This window comes from Cryptotermes secundus, unplaced genomic scaffold (assembly GCF_002891405.2).
Source record: "Cryptotermes secundus unplaced genomic scaffold, Csec_1.0 scaffold519, whole genome shotgun sequence".
Classification (NCBI taxonomy): Eukaryota; Metazoa; Arthropoda; class Insecta; order Blattodea; family Kalotermitidae; genus Cryptotermes; species Cryptotermes secundus.
Window position 1 is genome coordinate 832,254 of NW_019720169.1, and position 22,938 is coordinate 855,191.

At 37.9% G+C, this 22,938-nt stretch overlaps 2 protein-coding genes across 7 annotated transcripts in view; both read left to right on the forward strand.

Moving 5' to 3' along the window:
- LOC111867518 (polycomb protein Sfmbt) overlaps window positions 1–16,454 on the forward strand; it is a 47,634-nt gene extending 31,180 nt beyond the window's left edge. For 5 of the 6 annotated variants that reach the window (XM_033752762.1, XM_033752758.1, XM_033752756.1 and 2 more), the window contains 8 exons: window positions 3,571–3,688; window positions 3,925–4,240; window positions 5,080–5,382; window positions 7,997–8,255; window positions 10,539–10,673; window positions 12,477–12,748; window positions 13,266–13,427; window positions 15,482–16,454. In XM_033752762.1, coding sequence (XP_033608653.1) covers window positions 3,571–3,688; window positions 3,925–4,240; window positions 5,080–5,382; window positions 7,997–8,255; window positions 10,539–10,673; window positions 12,477–12,748; window positions 13,266–13,427; window positions 15,482–15,646 — 1,730 coding nt within the window. In that variant the 3' untranslated portion in view covers window positions 15,647–16,454. The remainder of the gene's footprint in view (window positions 1–3,570; window positions 3,689–3,924; window positions 4,241–5,079; window positions 5,383–7,996; window positions 8,256–10,538; window positions 10,674–12,476; window positions 12,749–13,265; window positions 13,428–15,481) is intronic. The other variant, XM_033752765.1, reaches the window with a different exon arrangement.
- Window positions 16,455–22,275: 5,821 nt separating this feature from the next.
- Window positions 22,276–22,938, forward strand: part of LOC111867595 (helix-loop-helix protein 11) — a 188,151-nt gene continuing 187,488 nt past the window's right edge. The window contains exon 1 of the mRNA XM_023857586.2: window positions 22,276–22,490. Within this exon, the coding sequence (XP_023713354.1) occupies window positions 22,405–22,490 (86 nt within the window). The 5' untranslated portion in view covers window positions 22,276–22,404. The remainder of the gene's footprint in view (window positions 22,491–22,938) is intronic.

Genomic DNA, 22,938 nt, shown 5'->3' on the forward strand with positions numbered 1-22,938 from the left:
GTCATCTTATATAGCAGTGTCTTACCTTACAAAAGACTGATTAAACCTGGCTTTTGTTTTATACAGCCTTTGGGAGAAGCGCAATTATGTAAACACTGAATTCCTTCTAATAATATATAAAAATTCAGTTTGTACCTCACAGGAAACACGTTAGATCTTCATTGCAGAGATCAGCTGGTTAATGCTGCGTAGGGAAACGGTTGCTGTTTATTGTGAAAACCATACAGAGCACAAATCCTCTGTGTACAGAATGAAGAGTTTTACTATGTTAAAGCAGGTGGCATGTATAGTAACCAGTGGGCTTTATGGTGGCACATGTAAAATCACAGAATCACTGGGCTAAAAGGTTAAGAAAATATGCCTTAATTTCTTAAAAGTATGTTTTCCTTTTAAGTTGCCTATTAAGATTTAAACTATGTAAGATTTGAGGCTTTCACGGCAGTCACTATGAAGAAAGTAGTCTTCTGGGATTTGGCACCGTGTATATGTGGTGTTAACCGACGTTTCGGAGGAACATATCACCTCCATCTTCAGGGTCAGCAGTCTGCTTTTACCAGTTCTCACAGTCTTCGCTTGCGGGTTACTTATATTTTTTCTCCTACCCTGAAGATGGAGGCGATACGTTCCTCCGAAACGTCGGTTAACACCACATATACACGGTGCCAAATCCCAGAAGACTACTTTCTTCAAGATTTAAACTCTTGAACAGATGGATATAATTTTGTAAAATGGTGATGTCTGAAAAACTGATTGGTGATGAGCTTATGATGATGTAGTTGACACATTTCTCATTTCAAACCAAGACTGTATTATATTTTAATAGTGGCTGTTAACTTATATGCTCAAGAGAATTTTATTGTTGCTTGATGAAAGATCCCTGACGGACGAGTGCAATCCAACAGTATTATTTTGTGCTACAGTTCTATTAAAAATTCACCATGTTTGATATAAAAATTAAAAATATCTCATGGAAATGTAACAGTGTCCACCTTGGAGTTTCATTTATAGTTTCGGTATGAATGAAAATTCAATTTTATTGGTTAATTTTAATAACGGCCACAATTCATAAATTCCATGAAAGTTTGTTAACCAAAGTGGATTTTGTTTATGCATAGGGAGAATGACATATACCATCTTTTCCATTCTTGAAAATTGAACTTGGAAGAATAAAGTTGTTAGTAGATAAAAATTTGAATTGGTGTTGCTTTTTCTTTTGATAGTGGTGGCTGTGGTTGTAACTTTCTGTATTTAATTTTCATTCTCACATTATTTCAAGGCACATATTAACTTTTTTTACGTCTTCAGTATTCTCCAGCTTAAGCGGCAGATTGTGTAAGTTTTCCACTATATTCCAAGGGTATTCATTTGATCCTGTGCACCAATTTGGTTTTTGTATAAACATTTATTGCAGGTACCCATCAGTTATTATAAAAATAATTTGTGATAGAATTAGAAATGTTCAATTATATTTTGTTATTCACTACAGAGAAATGTTTCAAATACTATATACAGGGTGTCCCAGGAGGAATGGACCAAACTTTGGGAGGGTGTTCCTTATGTTAAACTATGCCGATATAACCCAAAACACCTATGTCCAAAGTTGAACGGTTACGGAGATAATGGCCAGAGAAGTGTCAAACTTTGACCGGTGTTACACACTTGTTGATTACAAAATACATATTAAAACTGGCAGGAATATGTGGATTCTGTAATGTTAATAATGTACGTAACATCAAACTAACTTGTGAGTGACGGAAAGCCATAAAATTGAAGTACGAAATACTCGCTCGCCATGTCATAATTGTCCTTAGGTTTCCAAGCACTATACATGACACATGACTGGCGAGCGATGACGTAATATGGCTGCGCTATAACCCGACCACATAACTGTAAACATACATTCACAGGAAATCTCTTTTGGAATTTCGCTTCCATTATCTCATGTGGATTATTATGGAACCACGTATGCACATTTCGTAAATTATTTACACCATCCAGGGTAAAAGACGCCTCATCACTGAATAAAATGACGCTTAACAGTTCGGGATGAACTTTTTATCCAGTGGCACAAATCCATACGCTGTGCATGGTCGCCTGGTTCCAGATGTTGTACCATTTGATCATGGTAAGAATAACTCTTCATGATGTAAAGTTTGCCACACCTGAATACGTGATACGCCGATGCGAGAGGCGATTCTACGAGTGATAGACGCGGACTTCACTGAACAATATCAAGAATGTGCTCTCGTGTGTCTATCATTCGTACATCCTGCCTTTCAGAGTGCACAGAAACACTTGCAAGAGAACCAGTATCACGCAATGTCTGGTGAATTCGCGTAAATACACTTCGAGATGGAATCCTTCGATCGGGAAAACGCCTTTGGTATTCTTCAACAGCAGCACGTGCATTGCGACCGCAAAATCCACACACAAAATGCATATCACAATATTCCACGTGTGAAAACACAAGAGGCATTTCAGCAACTCATCACACAACTAATTTACCACCCATTCACGACCCCACCGCAACGTAATCTGTAGGCTTTGGTAGGTTGCGCATGAGAGCACGGCTAGTGTGACATCACCACACTCAAGTACAAACAGATAACAGTCACAGCTGACTGTCCACAGTGCGTGGACCTGCAAGAAGACCACACTTTTCTCGGGCCATTATCTCCGTAACCGTTCAGCTTTGGACATAGGTGTTTTGGGTTATATCGGCATACTTTAACATAAGGAACACCATCCCGAAGTTTGGTCCATTCCTCCTGGGACACCCTGTATATATATTCGGTGAGATGTATATTGATATGTTAATTTTGTTTTTCATCGAGCCAGTTTTGAGGAAATTGATGCATTTTAATTTAAAATAAGGTTTATATTGAAGTCGTGAAAACCAGAATTAATTGCATATGATGGCTTTGATGTAGGTTCCGCAGGTTTCATCTGAATGTGTTCTGTAGTTTTGGAGATGAGACGTGCAGATGGATGGCCAGATCCTGCTTCTCCGTTGTATTTAATTTCATGTAGTGCTTTATTTGTTAGAAACTGTGTAACATTTTATTTAAGAATGAAAATTTTTATGCAGAAATTGTTTAAAGCATTAAAAATTTGTGTTTCCCTGCTGTTGAGGGTGGAGAAATCCATATCTGGAATGGGGGTGTTGTAGAGGGAGATTCCTTGAACTAGTTTTAATACCAGCATATAATTAGTTCATTAGTATACTGAGCCTTGTGTGTCTGTTATTCCATTGTGAGTGAAAATTCCGATTTTGTGTATGGGAAAATAATATTAAAAGGGATCCTAACTTAGGTAACGAAGGTTTCACCATATATGGCTGACACCTGTTACGCTCCTTTGTTAATATTTTTGATGATAAGACAAGCTTTTATACCGCATAACATCAGGGAACTTTGAGAGTTTGGAGGTTACTCTGTTCCTATAAAATGACAGCTGAATAACATTTATATTGAAGAAGGTCCCTTGAATCAGGGAATTTTGTTTCTTAAATGTGTATCGTTGTGAGGTGAACGTTAGATTTGAAGTAACAGTGTTATATCCTCATTGCAGCCATTGAAGACAAATATAAGGACTGGAAGGAGTTCCTAGTGAAGCGGTTGACAGGAGCGCGTACTCTCCCATCTAACTTCTACAATAAAGTGACAGACAGCCTTGTGTCAAGATTCAGGTAAATATTCCATTTTACATATGGTTTGCTGAGTAACACTGTCAGTATCTCAAGACTGTAGGCTCGAATGTTATGATTATTAATGACTTATGAATTGGAAAACTGCAGAAGGAAACAGTCGTGTACTCAGTACTGTACTGGAGGAACTGAGGAAAACACAGGTTTTAACGGTTTAAAGGCAGTCATGAAAGCTCTGCTCTGATATATTAACCTCTTTAAAAATATTTAATTTCCAGATGCGGGTTGAACCTGGAGGTTGTAGACAAGAACCGCATTTCTCAGGTGAAGGTCGCAACAGTTCGAAAGATAGTTGGGAAGCGGCTTCATGTGTGTTACTACAATGCAGAACCAGATGATAATGGCTTTTGGTGTCATGAGGATTCGCCTCTTATACATCCAGTAGGGTGGGCCAGTCGTGTAGGTCAAACCATAGATGCTCCGGAGGAGTACCTTCAGCGTTGTGAAGAAGGAACATGGGGTGAAAATGATGCCACAGATGAATACTTTCATGTGCCTCAACCGTCTTCATGTCCTTTAGGCGTTTCGTTTCAGGTATACATATCTCAAGGATTCTCGTAATAAAGCTGATTAATTATGTCATAGCATTCAGGGTGAACCCTTACACCTAGTTTTGCAAGATGACATGTTTTCTTAAGTGAAAAGCTGTTGAACAGGAATAAATATCTCATTACTTAAAAATAAATAAATAAATATATTTATTTTACAAAAATATGTATATATGTGTTTATTGTAATACACATTAATGAATATGAAATGAATATTGAATCAAGATTGTCTCATTTTTACGGAATAAATTTCTTGATACTTGAAAATGAATTTTATATATATTGACCCACTATATAATATATATATAAAGAATAGTAAAGAAATGTAAATACACTTACACAAATATGTGTATATTAAAAGTTGAAAGGGAGACATACCTATGCATGTGTGGGCGTGGGAACACACAAAAGACAATATTGTTATCTTCTAAGTCAACTTTCTCCCATTAAGGAAGTAATTAAGCAAAAGTGGAACAGTTTGGGTTTAAGTGTTCATTGTCGTAGTTAAGTGAACACAGCACTGTAGTCTGTTAGTGCCAGTGCTGAGTATGTGCTGTTATGTCAGCTTATAAGCTACTGCCATTTTTGTGATTTGACACAGACATTTTGGATTTTGATCACAATCACATTTTCTGTTTTGAAAAACTCATTTTGAAACAAACCATAGGTCAAAATTTTTGCGAAATGAATTTGGTCTAGATGTAGAACATACCAAAATATGTGGAGAGATAAGGTGTAAAGTTCCTTGTTTAGCGCCTTTTCTCTACACGTATTGTTTTGATTTGAAAAGTAACACGAGTAAGAGCTATAATTTTTTGATTGCAGGAAGGTATGAAACTGGAGGCTATTGATCCACTGAACCTATCAGCTATCTGTGTTGCGACAGTGATGAAGGTTTTGCGAGAGAATTATGTAATGATACGCATAGACAGTTACGATGAGGATGCTTCAGGTTCCGACTGGTTTTGCTATCATGCCAGCTCTCCATGCATTTTTCCTGCCGGTTTTTGCGATGTTAATTCCATTCCCTTGACTCCACCTAAAGGACATGAACCAAGAGAATTTGATTGGACTACATATCTGGAGAAGTCAAATCTTACAACAGCACCTCTGATTCTGTTTAACAGGGTAATGTTAAAATGGAGAGTGACGTTGGTTTATCATTTACCCACCCTATTACTGTATGCTGGGTCAGTGATGAGTACCTCTGCTTTAAATGTATAAGATTTCCATATTCTGAGTTGGTTTTTAATATTTTGTTGCTGTTATTCTGCCTTAAAATGTAGCTGCTTGCTAGTTGCCACATTCCCACCTTGCTGGCTTGGTGCCATCCTACTTACACCACCCCCAACATTGCAGCAGTGTGCATTGCATGCATATCTTTACATTAACATAATAAGGTATAAGTTACAGTTTGTTCAAATTTTCAGTACTCATCTTTCAACTCTTCTAGTTGTGATTGAGAGAATGATGCCTGATGCACTTCCTCATGCGTTGAAGCTGCAGTCGTAACAACCATAATTCAGCCCTCAGTAGACAAAAATAAACTACAGCCTTTCGAATCTGGCCCTGTAAGGGAAGCAATTTTCTGCACTCCTGGCCAGGATGGGGACTGTAGAGGCAGGAAACTGCCTTCCCACTTCGAATCTGTTATTTATTCCTAAGATAGAGCAGACATTCAATACTTTTTTAATGTAGAACGTATATTACACTTTTATGTCTGATCATTTATAAGTTTCTACCTAACTAACCATCATTTTTATACCCTCATTTCTTATTTGGACCTATCTGTGATCAACACGTAATGGAAATGGAGTATGGTTTGGTGTAGACTGTACGCCCTCATTCATATATTCTGACTGAAACATCTGTAAGGTTGCATTATATTCAGGCTCAGTATTATCTGTAGGTATGTTACTGATTTCAGGAAGGTTGGTGTCAAATGGACTGCCTCTGTGGTCTAGTGGTCAGAGTTCCCGGCTTCAGATCCAGAGGTCCGGGTTCAGTTCCTGGCACTACCAGATTTTCTGAGAAATACTGGGTCTTGAACAGCATCCACTCATCCTCATGAGGATAATTGAGCTAGTTCAAGGAAATAGCAGCTCCAGTCTAGAAAACCGAGATTAACGGCCATGGGGATCCGTTGCTCTGACCACACGACACCCTCTATCCACTAAAATTGGCACTAACTTGGCCAACAAGCGGCTGTCTCTTGGTCGGTATAGTTCACTTGTGGACTAAAACCATGGAGTTTGTTTGTTTTTGTTTGTTGGTATCAAATGTTGATCCTATAAACTGTGGTCCCTAGGCATGCCATATGGGATCTCATGAAACATGTGGGATGTTTCTTCCATGAGGTTGCTTGTTTGAGGTATGATCTTTTACACAGAATATTACACAGAATACGTGTTGCTATCCAAAAGTTCCCGAAATATATGAATAAAAACTATTACGTCTTACCTGTATCTTTTTCTGCACCATCACCTTCAAAGTAGTCCCCTTGGGAGCGCGTACACCAATCTCAGCGTTTCTGCCACTTTTGAAATGCATCCTGGAAGTCTTTCTTTGTTAGGGTGTTTAGTACCGTCTGCGTTTCCGCTTGAATTTCCTCAACTGTATCAAATCTTCGCCCCTTCAACTTGATTTTCATCTTGGGGAAGAGAAAGAAGTCGCATGGAGCTAAGTCTGGGAAGTATGGTGGGTGGGAAACAACTGCCATGTTGTTTTTAGCCAAAAATTCTTGCACAATGTAAGCCATATGTGGTCGTGCGTTGTCATGGTGGAGTACCCAGTTGTTCGTGCACCACTGTTTTCTTCTCATGTCCTCCCTCACACGCCTTGGAACATTGTGATAGAACTCCTTATTGACTGTCTGACCAGGAGGGATGAACTCCTTATGAACAATCCTGTCAGTATCAGAAAAACAGATCAGCATGGACTTAATGTTGCTCTTGACTTGTCAAGCTTTTTTTTTTTTTGACCAAGGTGAAGAAGGGCTCTTCCATTGCAATGATTGCTGCTTGCTTTCAGGGTCGTAGACAAACCCAACTTTTGTCACCAGTGACAACCTTCAAAAGGAAATTTGGATCCTCTTGAAGCTGTTGTTGAAGTTCCCTGCAGACTTGCAAGAGATGCTGCTTCTCTTCATTTTTCAGCAGTCGTGGCACAAACTTTGCTGCAATCCTCCTCATGTTCAGTTCCTCTGACAAAATTCGTTGACATGTACCATAACTGAGTCCCAAGGTGTTACAGAGGTCATGGATGGTCAGTCTATGATCTTGCAGAATGAGATCCCTAACTTTCGCGACATTTTCTGGTGTGGTACCAGTTGATGACCATCCTGAATGATCATCATCAGTCAGTGTTTGGCCATGCTTATACCAGTCGTAAGTTTGTGTCTGGCCTAAACTGTTGTCACCTAAAGCTTGCTTCAACATTTGGTGCGTTTCTGTAGCAGTTTTCCCAAGTTTAAAACAAAACTTCATACAGACACGCTGCTCTCTCAGGTCAGCCATCGCAAAACCGCAAACACACGGAAACACAACAATGGAAATACATTCACCAACAATAAACCCAACCACTCAATTTGATGCAGCTTGCCACACTGATTCAAGAATGGTGTGTGGGGAGACACCTAGCAGTATTTTGATGTAGTCATAACCATTCACACACAAAATTCAAATTTCAGGAACTTTTGGATTGCACCACATGTTTTGGTTAACTTCTGATGATTTGCTTGCAGGAGATTCCAGCTCATGGATTTGTGGTGGGAATGAGATTGGAGGCAGCTGATCTCATGGATCCACGGTTGGTGTGTGTTGGAACAGTGTCTCGAGTTGTAGGCCGCCTCCTCAAAATTCACTTTGATGGCTGGGAGGAGGAATATGATCAATGGTTGGACTGTGAGAGTCCTGACATGTATCCTGTTGGTTGGTGCGATCTTGTGGGACACAAATTAGAAGGGCCCAGAACTCCATCAACCAAAGCTTTGGCAGCAGCTGGTGAGTTCATTAGCACAGTGATTAACAGGCTGCGTATCTGACGTCATTTGGCTTTACAAGAACATAAGTTTCCTTGTGATTGTAACATGACTTTACAGGATGCCTTATATTGACAAACTGCGTAATGCAAAGGTAAGGTAAAACTATCCCAGTAAGAGCCCATGGAGGCCCATAGCAATGTGAAATGTTGAGGTCACATTTTCTAGGCAGTGGGTTCACTGATGGCCGTGAGGTTGTCAGACTTGCGTGTTGGCCTGCCTTCACCCCCAGGAAGACTCCTTGTACTCATTTCTCTTAGAGGTTGAGTCAACCCCAGGTCCATAGTGCAGTTGGAGGATTAAATCAAATGAAAACTTCAGTAACCTCATCGGGAATGAAACCCGTGACCTTCTGCCTTTTAGCTTAGTGCTTCAGTCAGCTACTGTAGTAGTGTTAAATTAATAGTAGTCAAATGCACGAAGAGACTAATAATTACTCAGCACTGAGAAAATAGAGACACATGTTCTGACAGGGCAGTAAGAGAGTCAAATGAACTAAAATTTTAACACTCAGCCTACATTTTATAACATGTCCTATTACATTGTGTGCATCACTTGGTTTGTAAGAATGAAACAAAGGACTGTCCTGTGGTCACACATGAATCAAGGGTGTGAGTTTCTGTTTATAAATAGAAATTTGCATTAGTTTTAATTTTGTACTAAATTGATACCCAGTATATAGAGACCAAACAAAAATTAAAATATGTTATGAATTTTAAACCTTCATAGTAATCTCAATGTTTTTCTATACACCGTCCAAAATAAGATAATATGTTTCTGATTTTCAGCTCTGAAATGAATGAGACCTGCCTGCAAGCACAAATAATATTGTAGTGGCATTAAGTTTACTGATAGTTTACATTTGAATGAGCTTTTTACCATTTATAAATGTTATGAGTGTTATACACTGTAGTGTGATGACTTGTTAAATGGTCATATTTGTATTATAATGGTCTATTAACATTAGAATAATACTGTGTTAAATGATATGGCAAAACTATTGAATTGAACATTTGGTTGTGTAACTAAACCAGGCAGATGAAGGGTCATAGTTTGGTATCACATAAAAGGAGCACAAAAATGTTGGCTTACTTTGCAAATTTTGCTAGTGGGGTGGGACTAAGTCCCTTGTACTGCGGCCACTTCTGGCCTATTGTACCAGCTCCAAATGATAGGTGAGGGTGATTGTGGAGCAATTGGTGGAATGAAGATTGGCAGGGGAAACCGAAGTACTCCGAGAAAACCTGCCCCAGCACCACTTTGTCCACCACAAATCCCACTTGACCAGACCCGGGACCAAACCCTGGCCACCACAGTGGGAAGCCAGCAACTAACCGCTTGAGCTATGGCATGGCCACTAATTTGCAAGTTGGAAATACTACTAGTGCAGTTGGAGACGTGACGAGGAACGTAATACAGTGGGGAACATAACACATTAGGGGAACTATGTGTCAGCAACTAAACATGAATGCAGAAAGACAGCAGTTTCCTGAGCCACAACTTTTAACACCTGATGATCCAGTCGAAAGATCATATGAAAACTTTTAAAGAGACTAGCATTTATTAAGTTTTAATAAAATGTTGCACATATGACTGTAGAAGTAATTAGAAAGACTAAGTGAAAAGTGCAACAGAATCCTACAATATAATGTATATTGTCAAATAGGGGGTTTGCATGACTAGTAATAATAGGATCTGTATTTGATGATTGGGTCTGTTGGCACTTCATTACAATTACAATCAATTATAACAGCTCACACATTGAATTCCTTCTGAATGACTTCTGTCTGGTGAATCTCTGACTAGTCTCTAACTAATCTCAGACTGATCTCTGCTCCTTGAATTCACAAATACACTTCGTTTCATATCTTCAAGGCAGCCGAGATAGAAGTCACCATGTCTTACTATTCTCTTGCGTTGTCATGGGAATCATGTATTAATTCCCAAGCAAGAGTTTAGTTTTCTAAGTGTTTCCAGTTTCCATATCCCTTAAAACTGTGTTTTGTAATCAGTTGCTTTCCAAGAAGCAATCTCTCCATGGCAATATGTTTGCTAATTTGTTTCCTAGACGGCCCACATGTTACAATATTGTATGAAGAAAAATACATAATGGTGGGTTTTTCACTTGTCACAGATAAATGAAATTTCTTGGAACAAGTATTGATCCCCCCCTCAAAATAAAACATAAAGTGGTAACATTTTTATTCTACACGAATTAAACAACTATGTTCTTTTCTATTTGTAGGAAAAACTCCAAAAGGTGTGAAGAAAAAACCTCGAAGAAGGCACAAGAAAGGGAAGGGTTCTCCAAGTGGTGTGGGTCCACATAAGAAAAATCCTGGCAACAGTTCCACAGCTGCAAGGACTGAAATTACACGTGGTATGCACCTTTCAGTTTGTATATCTGTGATGGCATATCTTTCATATGAAACTGGATTTGTCTTTTGAATCCCAGTATAAATCTTATTCTGAACCATCGTATTTATTACTGACTCCTTTCTCTCTCTTATACTCAGAATATGTAGGTGACACATCCCTCCAAAATTTTTGTAACAGTTTGCCAGGCTGCACATCATCATCAGTCCAGAAGACTAAATTTCATAGCAAGTATAACTTCATGGTACCTACCTTCTCATTTCGTTATGCCATAATTATCAAAAGCATTTCTATTATTGCAGTATCATCACAGTTATCATAATTAATATGCATATGTTGTAATATTGTGGTGTATGTGCTCCGTGTAAGAACAGTTAAGCCCCGGAAATAGCCGTTGCTAAGTAATGCATGCAGTTTGCTAATTAACAAGAAGGATGCACAGCATAACACCAACAGGATGAACAACCTGCCACTTTGAATATACATGCACATGCATGGTTATGACCAAAAACCCTGATATGGAAGCACAACAGTTTCCTCATTATAATTTACAATTTTAAGACACATGATGATGAACTTATAGATCGAAACATGTAGTGAATTACTGTTAATAAGTTAAAATCTATATGACGTGTAAAACTTTTAAAGTGAATAGCCTTTTAGAAAGTTTAATAGAAAGAAGTGTTGCACATGAGACTGTGAAACCGTTTCATACTGAGTATGGCTTTCCAAGCACACCGTCTGCAGTCTTCTTTCTATTTCTACTTTTTAGTTCAGTATTAATGTTTCCTTAATTTTTACATGACATAGTGATTTATTTTAAAATGGTATGTATGAACAGAATGCTAGGAGACCAGCAAACTCCTTGCACTGTGTATGTGGGGTAGCAGTATGGAACAGCAGAAGGGATCAATGACTACTGTGTTATCATTGCTTTAGGTTAGGTCAACTGAGAGAAGGTAGAGTTTGAACTGTGTGCTGTTGTCTTGTTAGTATGCAACTTTTGCATGTTTTCAGGTTCTGATGTCAGTTTGTATGAGGATACTATCTTCAGGGATGTGACACCATGTTATCTTATTAGATGGTTACTATCAGAAATGTTGGTAATTACCTTCCATACTACATGGTGGCATACAGAACACAGTAATCTTCAAGTAACTTCTGGTTGTAAACACAGATATAATTCAGTATTATTTAAAACATTTATTTCAAAAGATATTTTCCCCTGTGCTTAACTAATTAAGCAGTACACCGTGAAGGCTTATGTGGGATTGGATGTTTTCTTGACTTTGGCGCTAGTTCTTGGTGAGTGGTCAGATTCACATCCTGCCTATCTTGTCTCCAGGGAAAGAGCCACTGGTGCGCATTGTAATGGAGATTGGGTGCACTTCAGAACTTATCTGGTTGGGATACTTACTTACAGAGCTGAGCCCTTCTTGAGGAACCACCAATTCTGCAGCTACTCAAGAATTTCCCAGCATTTTATAGAACCCAAAGGTTCATTACCATGTTCACAAGAGCCCTCCACTGGTCCATATCCTGAGCCAGATCAATCCAATCCATACCATCGTATCTGTCTAAGATCCATTTTAATATTGTTCACCTACCTATGCCTTGGTGTTCCCAATGGTCTCTTTCCTTCTGACTTTCCCCTGGACAACATGGAGATGAGAGAATTCTTGACCTTACCAGGACTTGAACTCTGACACTTCTGTCATCCAACCCATAGCCAGTCTCATACTGATTGCGTTATCCCTGCTTTGTTTCTAAAGACATGCGATTATTAATATTAAAATAATTTTTTTAGCAGCAGGAATGTCAGCCAACTCGAAAACCAATGGTTCATCTAGTGAGCACATGCTTCGAGAACCTGCACAAGCCACAAAGCTTGCTGCATCAGATAGCAGTGCAGATGGCTTACCCAAGGAAGGTAGCAATGGACTCCCGGGACCTGGGCGGGAACCTGAAATGGGACAGGAGCCAGCAGGTCCAGATCAGTCTCTCCCTGTGTCCTCAGAACCTAGTAATGGTCAACAGCCACCTATACCTCGGGAGCGTACTGCCACTTCCTATATTAATGTAAGTTACATGACTCTGAATTGTACACTCTTTTAAGGTATCCATAAGCAATGTTCCCTCTAAGCTAGGGACACAAGTGCACAATAATGCTGACTGGCAGTCGATTTCATTCCCAAATATTTGTTTAGCGAACACTTGTTAAATCTTCAAAAGTTACATAAGTTGAATTTCACTGTAATGCTGTTCACTAATGTGTGATTTTGATTTATAGTAATTCTGTGATAACACTGTGTCATATTCATTTTTTTAATCAGAAAAGCGAAATTAGACACATTTTCTGATATGCAGTCTCCACTTTAAACAGCTATTGCATAAGACAGGGATACCTGTGTAATCACATAACAAAATTCATGTGCATTTTTCATCTATGACTTTTGCCTGTTGTTTTGTCATTATATAAGAACTTTAAACCTTGAGTGAGTGTCCAGACAGAAGGTAGCACATGTTCTGAAAACAGACCTCTGATTCTTTCTGATTTCCTTCTTCAAGAGTGAATTCCTTTTGTAATGATTTACAGTCAACGGGTGCAAGTGGGAAAGTGATTCCAAGACTGGTGGATGCGACAGGCAGTGTGGGTGAGCCTGGGGAACTAATTCCAGCAGAATGGAATGTGTTTGACGTAGCACAGTTTCTACGAGTCAATGACTGTGCAGCGTATTGTGATAGCTTCAGTCGTAGGGTGAGTGAACATTTATTTAATGAAAGGAAATTCACTTGTTAGATTTGTCATGTATGTCCATCAGGTAGTACCAACACTGAAATACTGGATAGATTAAACTTGGTATTGTAGACTGTAAATAAATTCTCTTGAGTGATATTTATTTTGAAGAGTTCTGTGTGTTGTGATTTGACACCTTGTAGTCAGTGAAAGTCTGCTGACATATTTGTTATTCAACCCTTTGTCCATCCCATTGAAAGCACTACTGCATAGTAGTTATGCAACTTTTCTACCCTGTTACGAAGAACAAAGGTTTAAGGATCAAAATAAACTTTACGCACAGTGTTGCGAGTCCTTTTACAGATTTTGATGGAACTTGGTGTGAAGCTTCTGTTTGGAGGCCTAATTAAACTCTTTCTATATATCTTTTGACAGAATTTGGCATAACTTGATTATTACGCTTATTCAGGGGTTTAATTAAACTTTCTTTTGAGTCCCTTGACAGATTTTAATGAAACTTGTTATACAGCATGACTGTTACAGTATCATGTTTTAAGTCTCTTCACTTTTATACATCATCCTGAGTTAGTTGGGTTTTTAGGCCGCGCATAGCTCAAGCGGTTAGTCACTGGCTTCTGACTGTGGCAGCCCGGGTTCAATTCCGGGTCTGGTCAAGTGGGATTTGTGGTGGACAGTGGTGCTGGGGCAGGTTTTCTCCAAGTACTTTGATTTCCCGTGCCAATCTTCATTCCACCAAGTTGTCCATTATCATAATCACCCAGAGCAGGCTACAATAGGCAAATGTGTGGCTGCCGTGCCAAGTGGACCCAGTTGGACTCCACCCCCCACTAAGCGAATTTGAAGAAAAAAAAAATTAGTTTTAGTTGGGTTTTTAGGCTTTTAAAGCCTCTCCCATCACCTCCCATCAGAGGTTTGTATTTAATTCATCTTAACGATCTGACTGACCCCCTGTTATGATGAAAATATATCCAGCAACTGTGTCATGTAAATGGTGCCATGTTGAAATTTCTTCTTTTATTTCTTCTAAAGGGTCTAATTGATCTTCTTGTTTGAGTCCTCTGATAGATTTTGATGAAACCATGTGCAGTGAATTCACAGTTTCTGTCATATTTGGCAAATGGAGTTCGTCAGTTCCACGACGTAGTTTGTTCTCCCATTACCAGTAATACAGGGCTTCATCAGTAAAGGCGACATCTCTCCCATGTTGAACAATACATGGTGTGTGCTCCTTTGCCTTTGAAAATCTGTCAGTAAGGGCCTTGAGGACACCCTAGTAATCCTTCTTCTAAGAATTCCTGTATTTCTTGGGTGTGCCTCAATTTGAGCTCAGCAGCAAGTCCATTTTCAGAATGTCTTCACACTTTTCATCTCACATGGCAATTTTGAACATCTCTACACAGTTTTGTGGGTGTTGTGTTGTGAAATACTGTACCTTGTATTCAGTTTTATTTTATGAATATTCATGAAGTAATTATAAGTTCTACAGTGTTACATATAGGGTCACAGGGAGGCGGTGTTTTCAGGACGCAGTGTAAAGTCAGCTGATTCTGAGTGCAGAAGATAAATGGTCAGTTTCATACTCTTGTAAATGTGTAGTGAAAGAAAGGCTAGTGAACTACTATTTCCTCACAGAAATCAGTTTTTCTAGGGATTATACAAATTTATATATAAATATGCTGGTAATATACATCTAACAGAAGCTTGAGGTTATGATGTTCATCTCAGTAGTAAATTAAATTCACATAAGTGGATTGTTTAACCCTTGGTATGCAGAGGCCAAGTCTTGGAATGTCCAAAGACCTTAACTGGATAGGTTGGGCATTTCTAGATCTGTAATCCAGATTCAGAGTAATCTCTGAAGAGAGATTTTTGTGACCTCATGCTGAAAATTTGGAGAATAACTTATGAAGACAGACTGTTGTCATTTCACAGCAGCTCCATATCCTTTGTCACTCCATCTTTGGTAACCAGCCCTAGAGATCTTTTGATAAGAACATTTGAGCAAATGGGAATGTAAGTAAAATGTTTATGCCTCCTGTTTTACTGTGTTTCAGAAAATTGATGGGAAAGCTCTTCTCACACTTACCAAAGACCAGATCATTGATCTGACTGGAATGAAAGTTGGACCTTCATTAAAGATTTATGATCTTATACAGCAACTTAAGATCAAAATCAATCCAGCTCAAGAGAGAATGAAAGCTAGTTTCAAGAAACTGTAATAGTGCTTCATCTTCATAAATTATACATTATTGCTCCCTTCATTGTACCTTAAATCCCATAGTGCGTGTGTGGGCGTGATCTGTGCGTGTGATCGTATGTGTCTTACACGAAGTGATAAGTTATGATCATGATATGGCATTGCTGTTGTTTACATGATAATACCAAATTTAACTTTATAATGACTTAATGTAACTAGATACGTTTAATACAGTGAGATTTTTGTGAGTGCATTCTCTGGCTGAAGAATGGCGCTCCAAACATACAGTTTCACTGAACTTGTGATGAATGAGAATGCTTCGCAGAAACACTGTCAAGAAAACGTACTGTACATGGCAGCTACAGTGTGCTGAAATGATGGAACAGCTTCAACACATGTGCCCAAACTCAGAAAACCCATCTCATATATTAGTTATATAGTTATTTTCATATGGTAATGTAAATGTATCTGTGAGTGTTGATCCCTCAGAATTAATTGCCATATATTAACACACTTAGCCATATTTGTGGAGTTTGCATTACTGTGTACATAATCTGCATTACTGTGTATATACATATATATATATATGAGCTGTATAGACTGGTTGTTGTTGTTGGGGGGGGGGTACACACAAGAGTGTACCTGTTTAATTTCACATTTTGTACAAGTTGACAGATGTTTCATGTACTCATTTCTACTATGATTAATCAGTGACTGATGAAAGTTGTTACATTAAGTCATAAATGTGCTTAGTCCAGTGTTCCTAATATCAGTTATTGTGAAAATCGTAATCATGTATGCATAAGGAGGACAAATATCTTGAGAAATCAGTTGAGTCTTGTTTGTATAGTACAAGTGTGCAGTTTCCAAACCTTATGGACTGAAGTACCCATGTAAACAGTATGGTTTTGAATCATCGTGCAATGTTTTAAACAATATTGCAGGAGCTTGGAATATTTAATATTGCTTTTGGAACCTGAATAATGGGTAGACAAGTTTTGGTGGGTGTATGCAGGAGTTGAACATTCTTTATACTTTTGACGTGTTAAAAGGAATGTTTCTCAACCTCAGGAAGTATTTGGTAGATAAACTGGCCAAAGCTTTAGCATTTCATATACTTTTTCTATTGCCGATTTTAATAAAATGTCCAGTCTCTTGTATAAAGTATCTCATTGAGTGAATGTTTTAAGCTAAGCCATAATTTGTTCTCTTTCACTTTAGTAATTACATTACATTTTCTTGCGGTTTCATGTCCGTGAGTGAACCAGTAGACCTGCTTTTGTTATTAACTTCACGGCTGCCTGTTATGCTTCGATTTGGGATACATGTTGACATTATAGTGAACAATATTCACTCAGAATAATAACTTCTGTTTAACACACTGTTTGACATTATTGCCATGTTATGCAATGATAAAACCCAAGGTAAGGCTTGCTTCATCAGTAGTGGAGTGCTCTAATAATTTTAGTCTCACTACTAATTAATTCAGGGCATGTGGTAACAAAGCTGGTTGAGGCACTGCACTACAAGCTGGATGGTCACAGGTTCAAGTCCTGATGAGATGGATTTTTTTTTCAGTTGACCTAATCCTTCCAGCCACACTATGACCCTTGGGTCAACTCAGCTTCTAACAGAAATGAGTGCCAGGAATCTTCCTGGGGGTTAAAAAGTGGCCGGCCTCTAAGGCTGACAACCTTACCACCATCTGTGAGCCGATTGTCTAGAGAAAATGTGGGAGCCTCGACGTCTTACAACCGTATGGGCCTTCAAGGCCTGTTACAGGGATAGCTTTACCTTTTACCTTTCTAATTAGTTCAGGCAGTATTACAGTCGTTCTTCCATATTCACAAATTTGTTATTTATGGACAGACTCTTAACAATGCATGATCATGGATTTGCTTTGAAAATTTCCCTGGGTGTATCATTAACTTTGTACAGCTGTACCTTATCTGATGTACACTTTCTCTGTGCTTTATTATGCACCTTTCTGTTATACTGGCAGTATCTTACAAATTTTGTTTGTCTTTTTTTTTGTATTTTCTGTGCACCCTAGCGCCCATAAAGTAAAATGAGTGAGTTTAGTATTGTAACTGGACTTTCATTAAAAGGATACGGTTTTATCTGTCACGAACTTACTTGCCGTCATCTCAGGAATACGTATCCCGTGACTTCTGGAGTTTGATTATGGAATGCTTAGGTTGGGACAGCAAAATCTTAACGATCGTAGATATGATCGTACAATTCTAAGGTACCTGTCTCCTCCCTTAATATAGGGATTTGGTTAATGTAGTCATATTGTCATTCTGACCATGTTTGGGTTAGAGAAAAATGCATTGTCCCTCCTGTCTTCTAGTGACAAAAAAATTACTGTCATGTTGGAGATATGCAGCATAACATAGCCATCAAGATATATATATTTGCCATAAAACAACTTTATATATAAAATTACAAATTATGTATAATGTCTTCTTACAGCAACATGTTTGAATACTGAAGGCCATAATCAGACTACAATATTTGAATTCTGACAGAACTACTCGTTTAAGTGTTTAAGTTATTAATGTTAGCCAGTATCCTGGAAAGTTGTATTATTGGACATATTTAAAATTTAGAATATTACATGCCAAATTATGACAGCTGTTGCTGGGTAGCAGCCTTGAGGTGGGCAGAGAAACATTTGCTGCTAGAAAGTAGATTTTTTTATAAACAAGTATACATGGCTGTTGTTGTGTATAACCTTTGCAAACAAAACATGTTCCCACAGAAAAGATCAAAACAGAAATAGAAGAATTGTGTTCTGTTGGTCCTTGCAGAGGGGTTATAAGGAGGACAACTGAAGCAAGAATGGAGAATTGGAAAGCGATCTGTGATGAGAAGACTTCGGCAGTGCAGTCAGCACAGAAGCTGAATAATCTGTGCTCTTAAAATCCATTACCAGGAAACTGCTTCTCAAGAGGGGCTCAGCTCCATGGAGTTAGTAATTCTGTGAGGCTGTTATAGTTACTCGTAGTTATGGTTTTGTAAGTGGTCAGTAAACCCACTATCCAATCCAAAATTCTGTCTCGAGTTACGCGCATGACAGTATGTTAATTCACGCATGTCACTATTATAGCGTTTGATATGTGAACTGCATGCTGTAAAATAGTGATGTATGAATTAATATATCTAATAATATCATAATTTTACACTTAAATTATTAAATTTTGTTGAATACTGAAACTTACCACAGTATTGGCCAATATTAATAACTTAAACACTTAGTAGTAATATCGTTACACTACATATGTTGTAGTCTGATAATTACCTTTACCATCCAAACATGTAGCTGATAGCATTCAGATGCTTTGTTTAGTATGGCAGAAGTATATACAAGGTTGTGTGATATATGTATGGTTAAGAACACACATAAACAAAATATGATATGTAATATACGGCCAGCAACATGGTTGCACTTGTGCCCTTAGAAGAGTTTGCAACCCATTTCTTTGTGCCCTGTTGCACTGATTTGATGATGAACATTGATAATTGCAGTATAATTTTATATGAAGGTGTTAGTAAAAACATAAGAGTGGGCTTCATCATGGAAAATGTTCGGTTATTTCTTTTTATTGAACATGATTTCATTCGTATTTTGAGCATTTTATATACATAGTGATTGTCCAGGGAACCTTGTGAAAGTTGGCATGATTTTCTAGGTAGCATCTTGCTGACATAGTATACAAAAGTTCATGAAACAAGCAGGTTTTTTCCCCTTCACGAAAGGAAGTTGAAATAGAGGTGAGGGAGATAGCAAATCTGTGTGCCAACATGTATAAACATGTACATTCGTAGAGTTTTATATTCTTGGTTATAGCACCTTGTAGTTTGTTGAAAGTCAGCTGACATTTTGGAGGAAGATGTCATTTCCATCTTCAGGTTGAAGAATAAACCAGCATGAAAGCAGGTGGCAAGAAGAGCCCTTCAAGTTTTTTAAATGACAGTAAACTATATTATTGATGCTTAGACTTAGGACAAAATTTTATTTATACAGTAAACTATATTATTGATGCTTAAGACAAAATTTTGTTTATACTGTCTTCACTTCCCAACTTTTTTTTTTTCCTTGAAAATTTTATACTTATACTCCAACAAAGCGAATGTTAAAACCGTCTTGCTGAATTTCTCTTCTACAAAGGATAAGTGCCAGTTCCATTAGTCCCCAAACTGCAATATTAGTATTTTTTGCAATTTACATTCCCAAGACCGAACTTCTCATACTCGAGAGGTTCTGGGTTCAAAGCTCAGTTTGGAGACCAGGTATCCAGAATGAGGTTCCCCCCCACTCTGCCTGGAGGCAACTGCCAGGTTAGTGCCTTAACTAAATCACAGTTGCTTTCCTCAACATTCTTCAAAAATTCTTGTCCAGGAATCATGGTACTACATGATCTGATCTGTTGAAAGTATTTAAACTTTAAATAATATGAGACAATTTAATAGTGGTTGTAGAGGCTGAGAAATGGTAAAGTTCATAGTGCTGTGTTTCTGTTTAACTGTATAGATAAAAGTAGGTCAAACTAAATTTTGAGTTCTGGTATATGGTTGTTCACCATTGTTTAACAGGAAAGCAAGCGTTAACTATTGCTTTTGGCAGCAAGATTTTTGGGACATTACAGAATATTCCCAAACAGTGTAATGAACCTCAAACATTTTTGTTAAACCAACTTCTGACTTAGCAAATGATCATATCCCTGTCATCGTCCTACAGATTGTAATTAAATGAATTAGGTTTTCTCCATCAGTAATTTGCATTTAGAATTGGAGTATGCACTTGACCATTGTAGCTTGCAATTCAGAGGCCAAGGTTTGTATGTGACATTTGGGATGTGTATTCTGTATTTTGTGGAGGATTTTGTGTGCACAGTGTGGTCTGAATATACCATTTGTGTATTCATATACCGTGAGACACTCTGTTACAAAATGTGATATTCTTTCAATCCCTGATGTTTTAGTTGACTGATATGTTTTTAAAATTATTGCACAATTGAAACAGCATTAAGATTTTTGACTTAAAAATAATGCAAAAGCATCATGGAAAATGATTTGGTAGTATCTGGCAAACTTAACCAGATGAATGCAGCAACATTCTCTTAGCATATTTCATATGTAAAGTTTGTAATCAGTTTGTGTTCAGTTTAATTTAAAAACGATAGGTAGTTGATCTGTACGAAGTACGTATTAAAAGAAAAATATGTATTTCTTGTGTAATACACGATACAATATATGTATTTGCTGCTTGTAGAATCTTACAAATATGTTGAAATATTAGTTAATGGGCAAACTAAAAAATTTTACACTTTGAAAACTGTTTGACATAAAAAGAGAGTCTAACATACTAACAGTCAAATCTAATTGAGTAATTGACATGCTGCTATTTTTACTGCTAATAATAATATGTTTTAATAGATCTAGCCATGTTTATAATGGCCCCAAAATATATCTTAGAGCCAAGTTTTGTAGTAGAACCTGCCTTAATGTATATTTTATATTTGTTAGTAGTTTTCATCATATTTGTGTGAGTGTGCCCATACGAAAAACTCTGGCAGTGTCTGGGAAGAGATGCATTGGCGAATGTGATTCTATGTATAAACGTGTGAAATACACCAATATGAATCCCAAGGACCAGACCTCCCCACCCAACTTCTGTTGTGGACCTGATAGCAGCAAATAACATATAAGGGAAGTGAGGGCTTCTCATGATGACTTTTCATCAGAACGTATTTAAAGGAAAAAGACATTCATGTGGCCACGAGTTGCGTTTGTAATCTCATAAAGCGCACCTGTATTTTTCTTTTTGCCCAAAGCTGTAACAAGGGGGGTTATGTGCCCATTATTTGCGCATTAAAATAATTAATATGCAGAAACATTTTGACGAAACTGTTATTCGTTATGAATGTTCGTGCACCTCGGAGTATTTTAACCTCAAAGGATCCACAGTTGTGATCTTGACTTGGGTATCGTAGTAGTACGAGATTAGTGCAACAGATGTCAGGATAGTTCACTTTTCACCATATAAGAATGAACTTTAAATTTTATTCCGGCGAATATAATAATATATATTAACAAAATTTACTTGTCATGAGTGAAAAAAAAATATGAGATAGCATATTAGTTTTACTAAATACGAATTGACTATTCGAAGGTGAATTATTACTGACACGATGAGGAAATAGTTCTGCATTTGACCACGTAAGTTTTCTCGTGATGTAAAAGAAGTTTGTTTCAGTAGGTATTGTAATTGTTTTTCGATTAACAGTACAGTAAATCGTTTAACGAAATTATGAATACGTTAATTCTTGATTCACTTCATGAACATGCGTAAAGACTAGCACAGCTGGCAGATGTTTATCGGCGGCTTCCCGCCCGGTAACCGGTTTACAGTATGCTCGTAAATTCATGCGCGTGGAAAAGTAGTTCCGAATGTCTAGTGTAAATACACTGTAAGTTCCCCATTTCGTTCCTTTTAATGTATAAAAGTACATTTGTACAGCTACCCTAAAATACGAGAATGTAACATAATCGGCTTACTTTTAGAAACGTGTTTACAACTGAGAAGCCTTTGCGCAGTAATATGTAGTTAAGTTGTGATACACTTCAGCTGTTTCCCGCCAAAGATCGCCATTACAAAACGCTGTGAGGCGTTGTATGTGCGGTTTCGCTTTGGAATTCGTGTTCAAGAAGTGTCAATTTTCTTGTGTTTGTGTGAAACAAATACAGTTATTTAATAGTGTGGAGTGTTAAGATATGTCAGTATTTAAACGGAGAGAGGAGCAACGTTGTTTGGACGAATTGAAACACCGCGACGAAGAAGTTATCGGCAGTTTGTGCAGGTAAGCAAACCCGCCCGCCTTGTGACGCGCCGCCGTGTGAGTGGGCGGTATTAAGGTGTTTGAAATTTTCGCCACACTTTCTAATACTATGCAATTTTGTGTGTTAACACCATAAGAGTTCAAATTCACACAGTTTATGGTTGAGATTGGGTGTTGTAAACAATAACAGTACAACGAAGACAAGCTATGATGTGGCTTCATAATATCCATGAAATTTCGGTCCCTAGACGTGGCGTGCTTGCCGGTAGAACAGCTCAGCTGTTGGGATCTCGCCATGTTGCTTCATCGTAGTCACATGGCGTAATTGTCCCTACAAAAAAGCAAAAGGTAGTAGTTTACATACGTAACACTTATGTTTGATAATACGTTGGTTTAACGTTGGTGCTGTATAAATTATAAGGAACTATATCGTGTGACGATTTTTTTTGTACAATCACGTGGCTTGTTT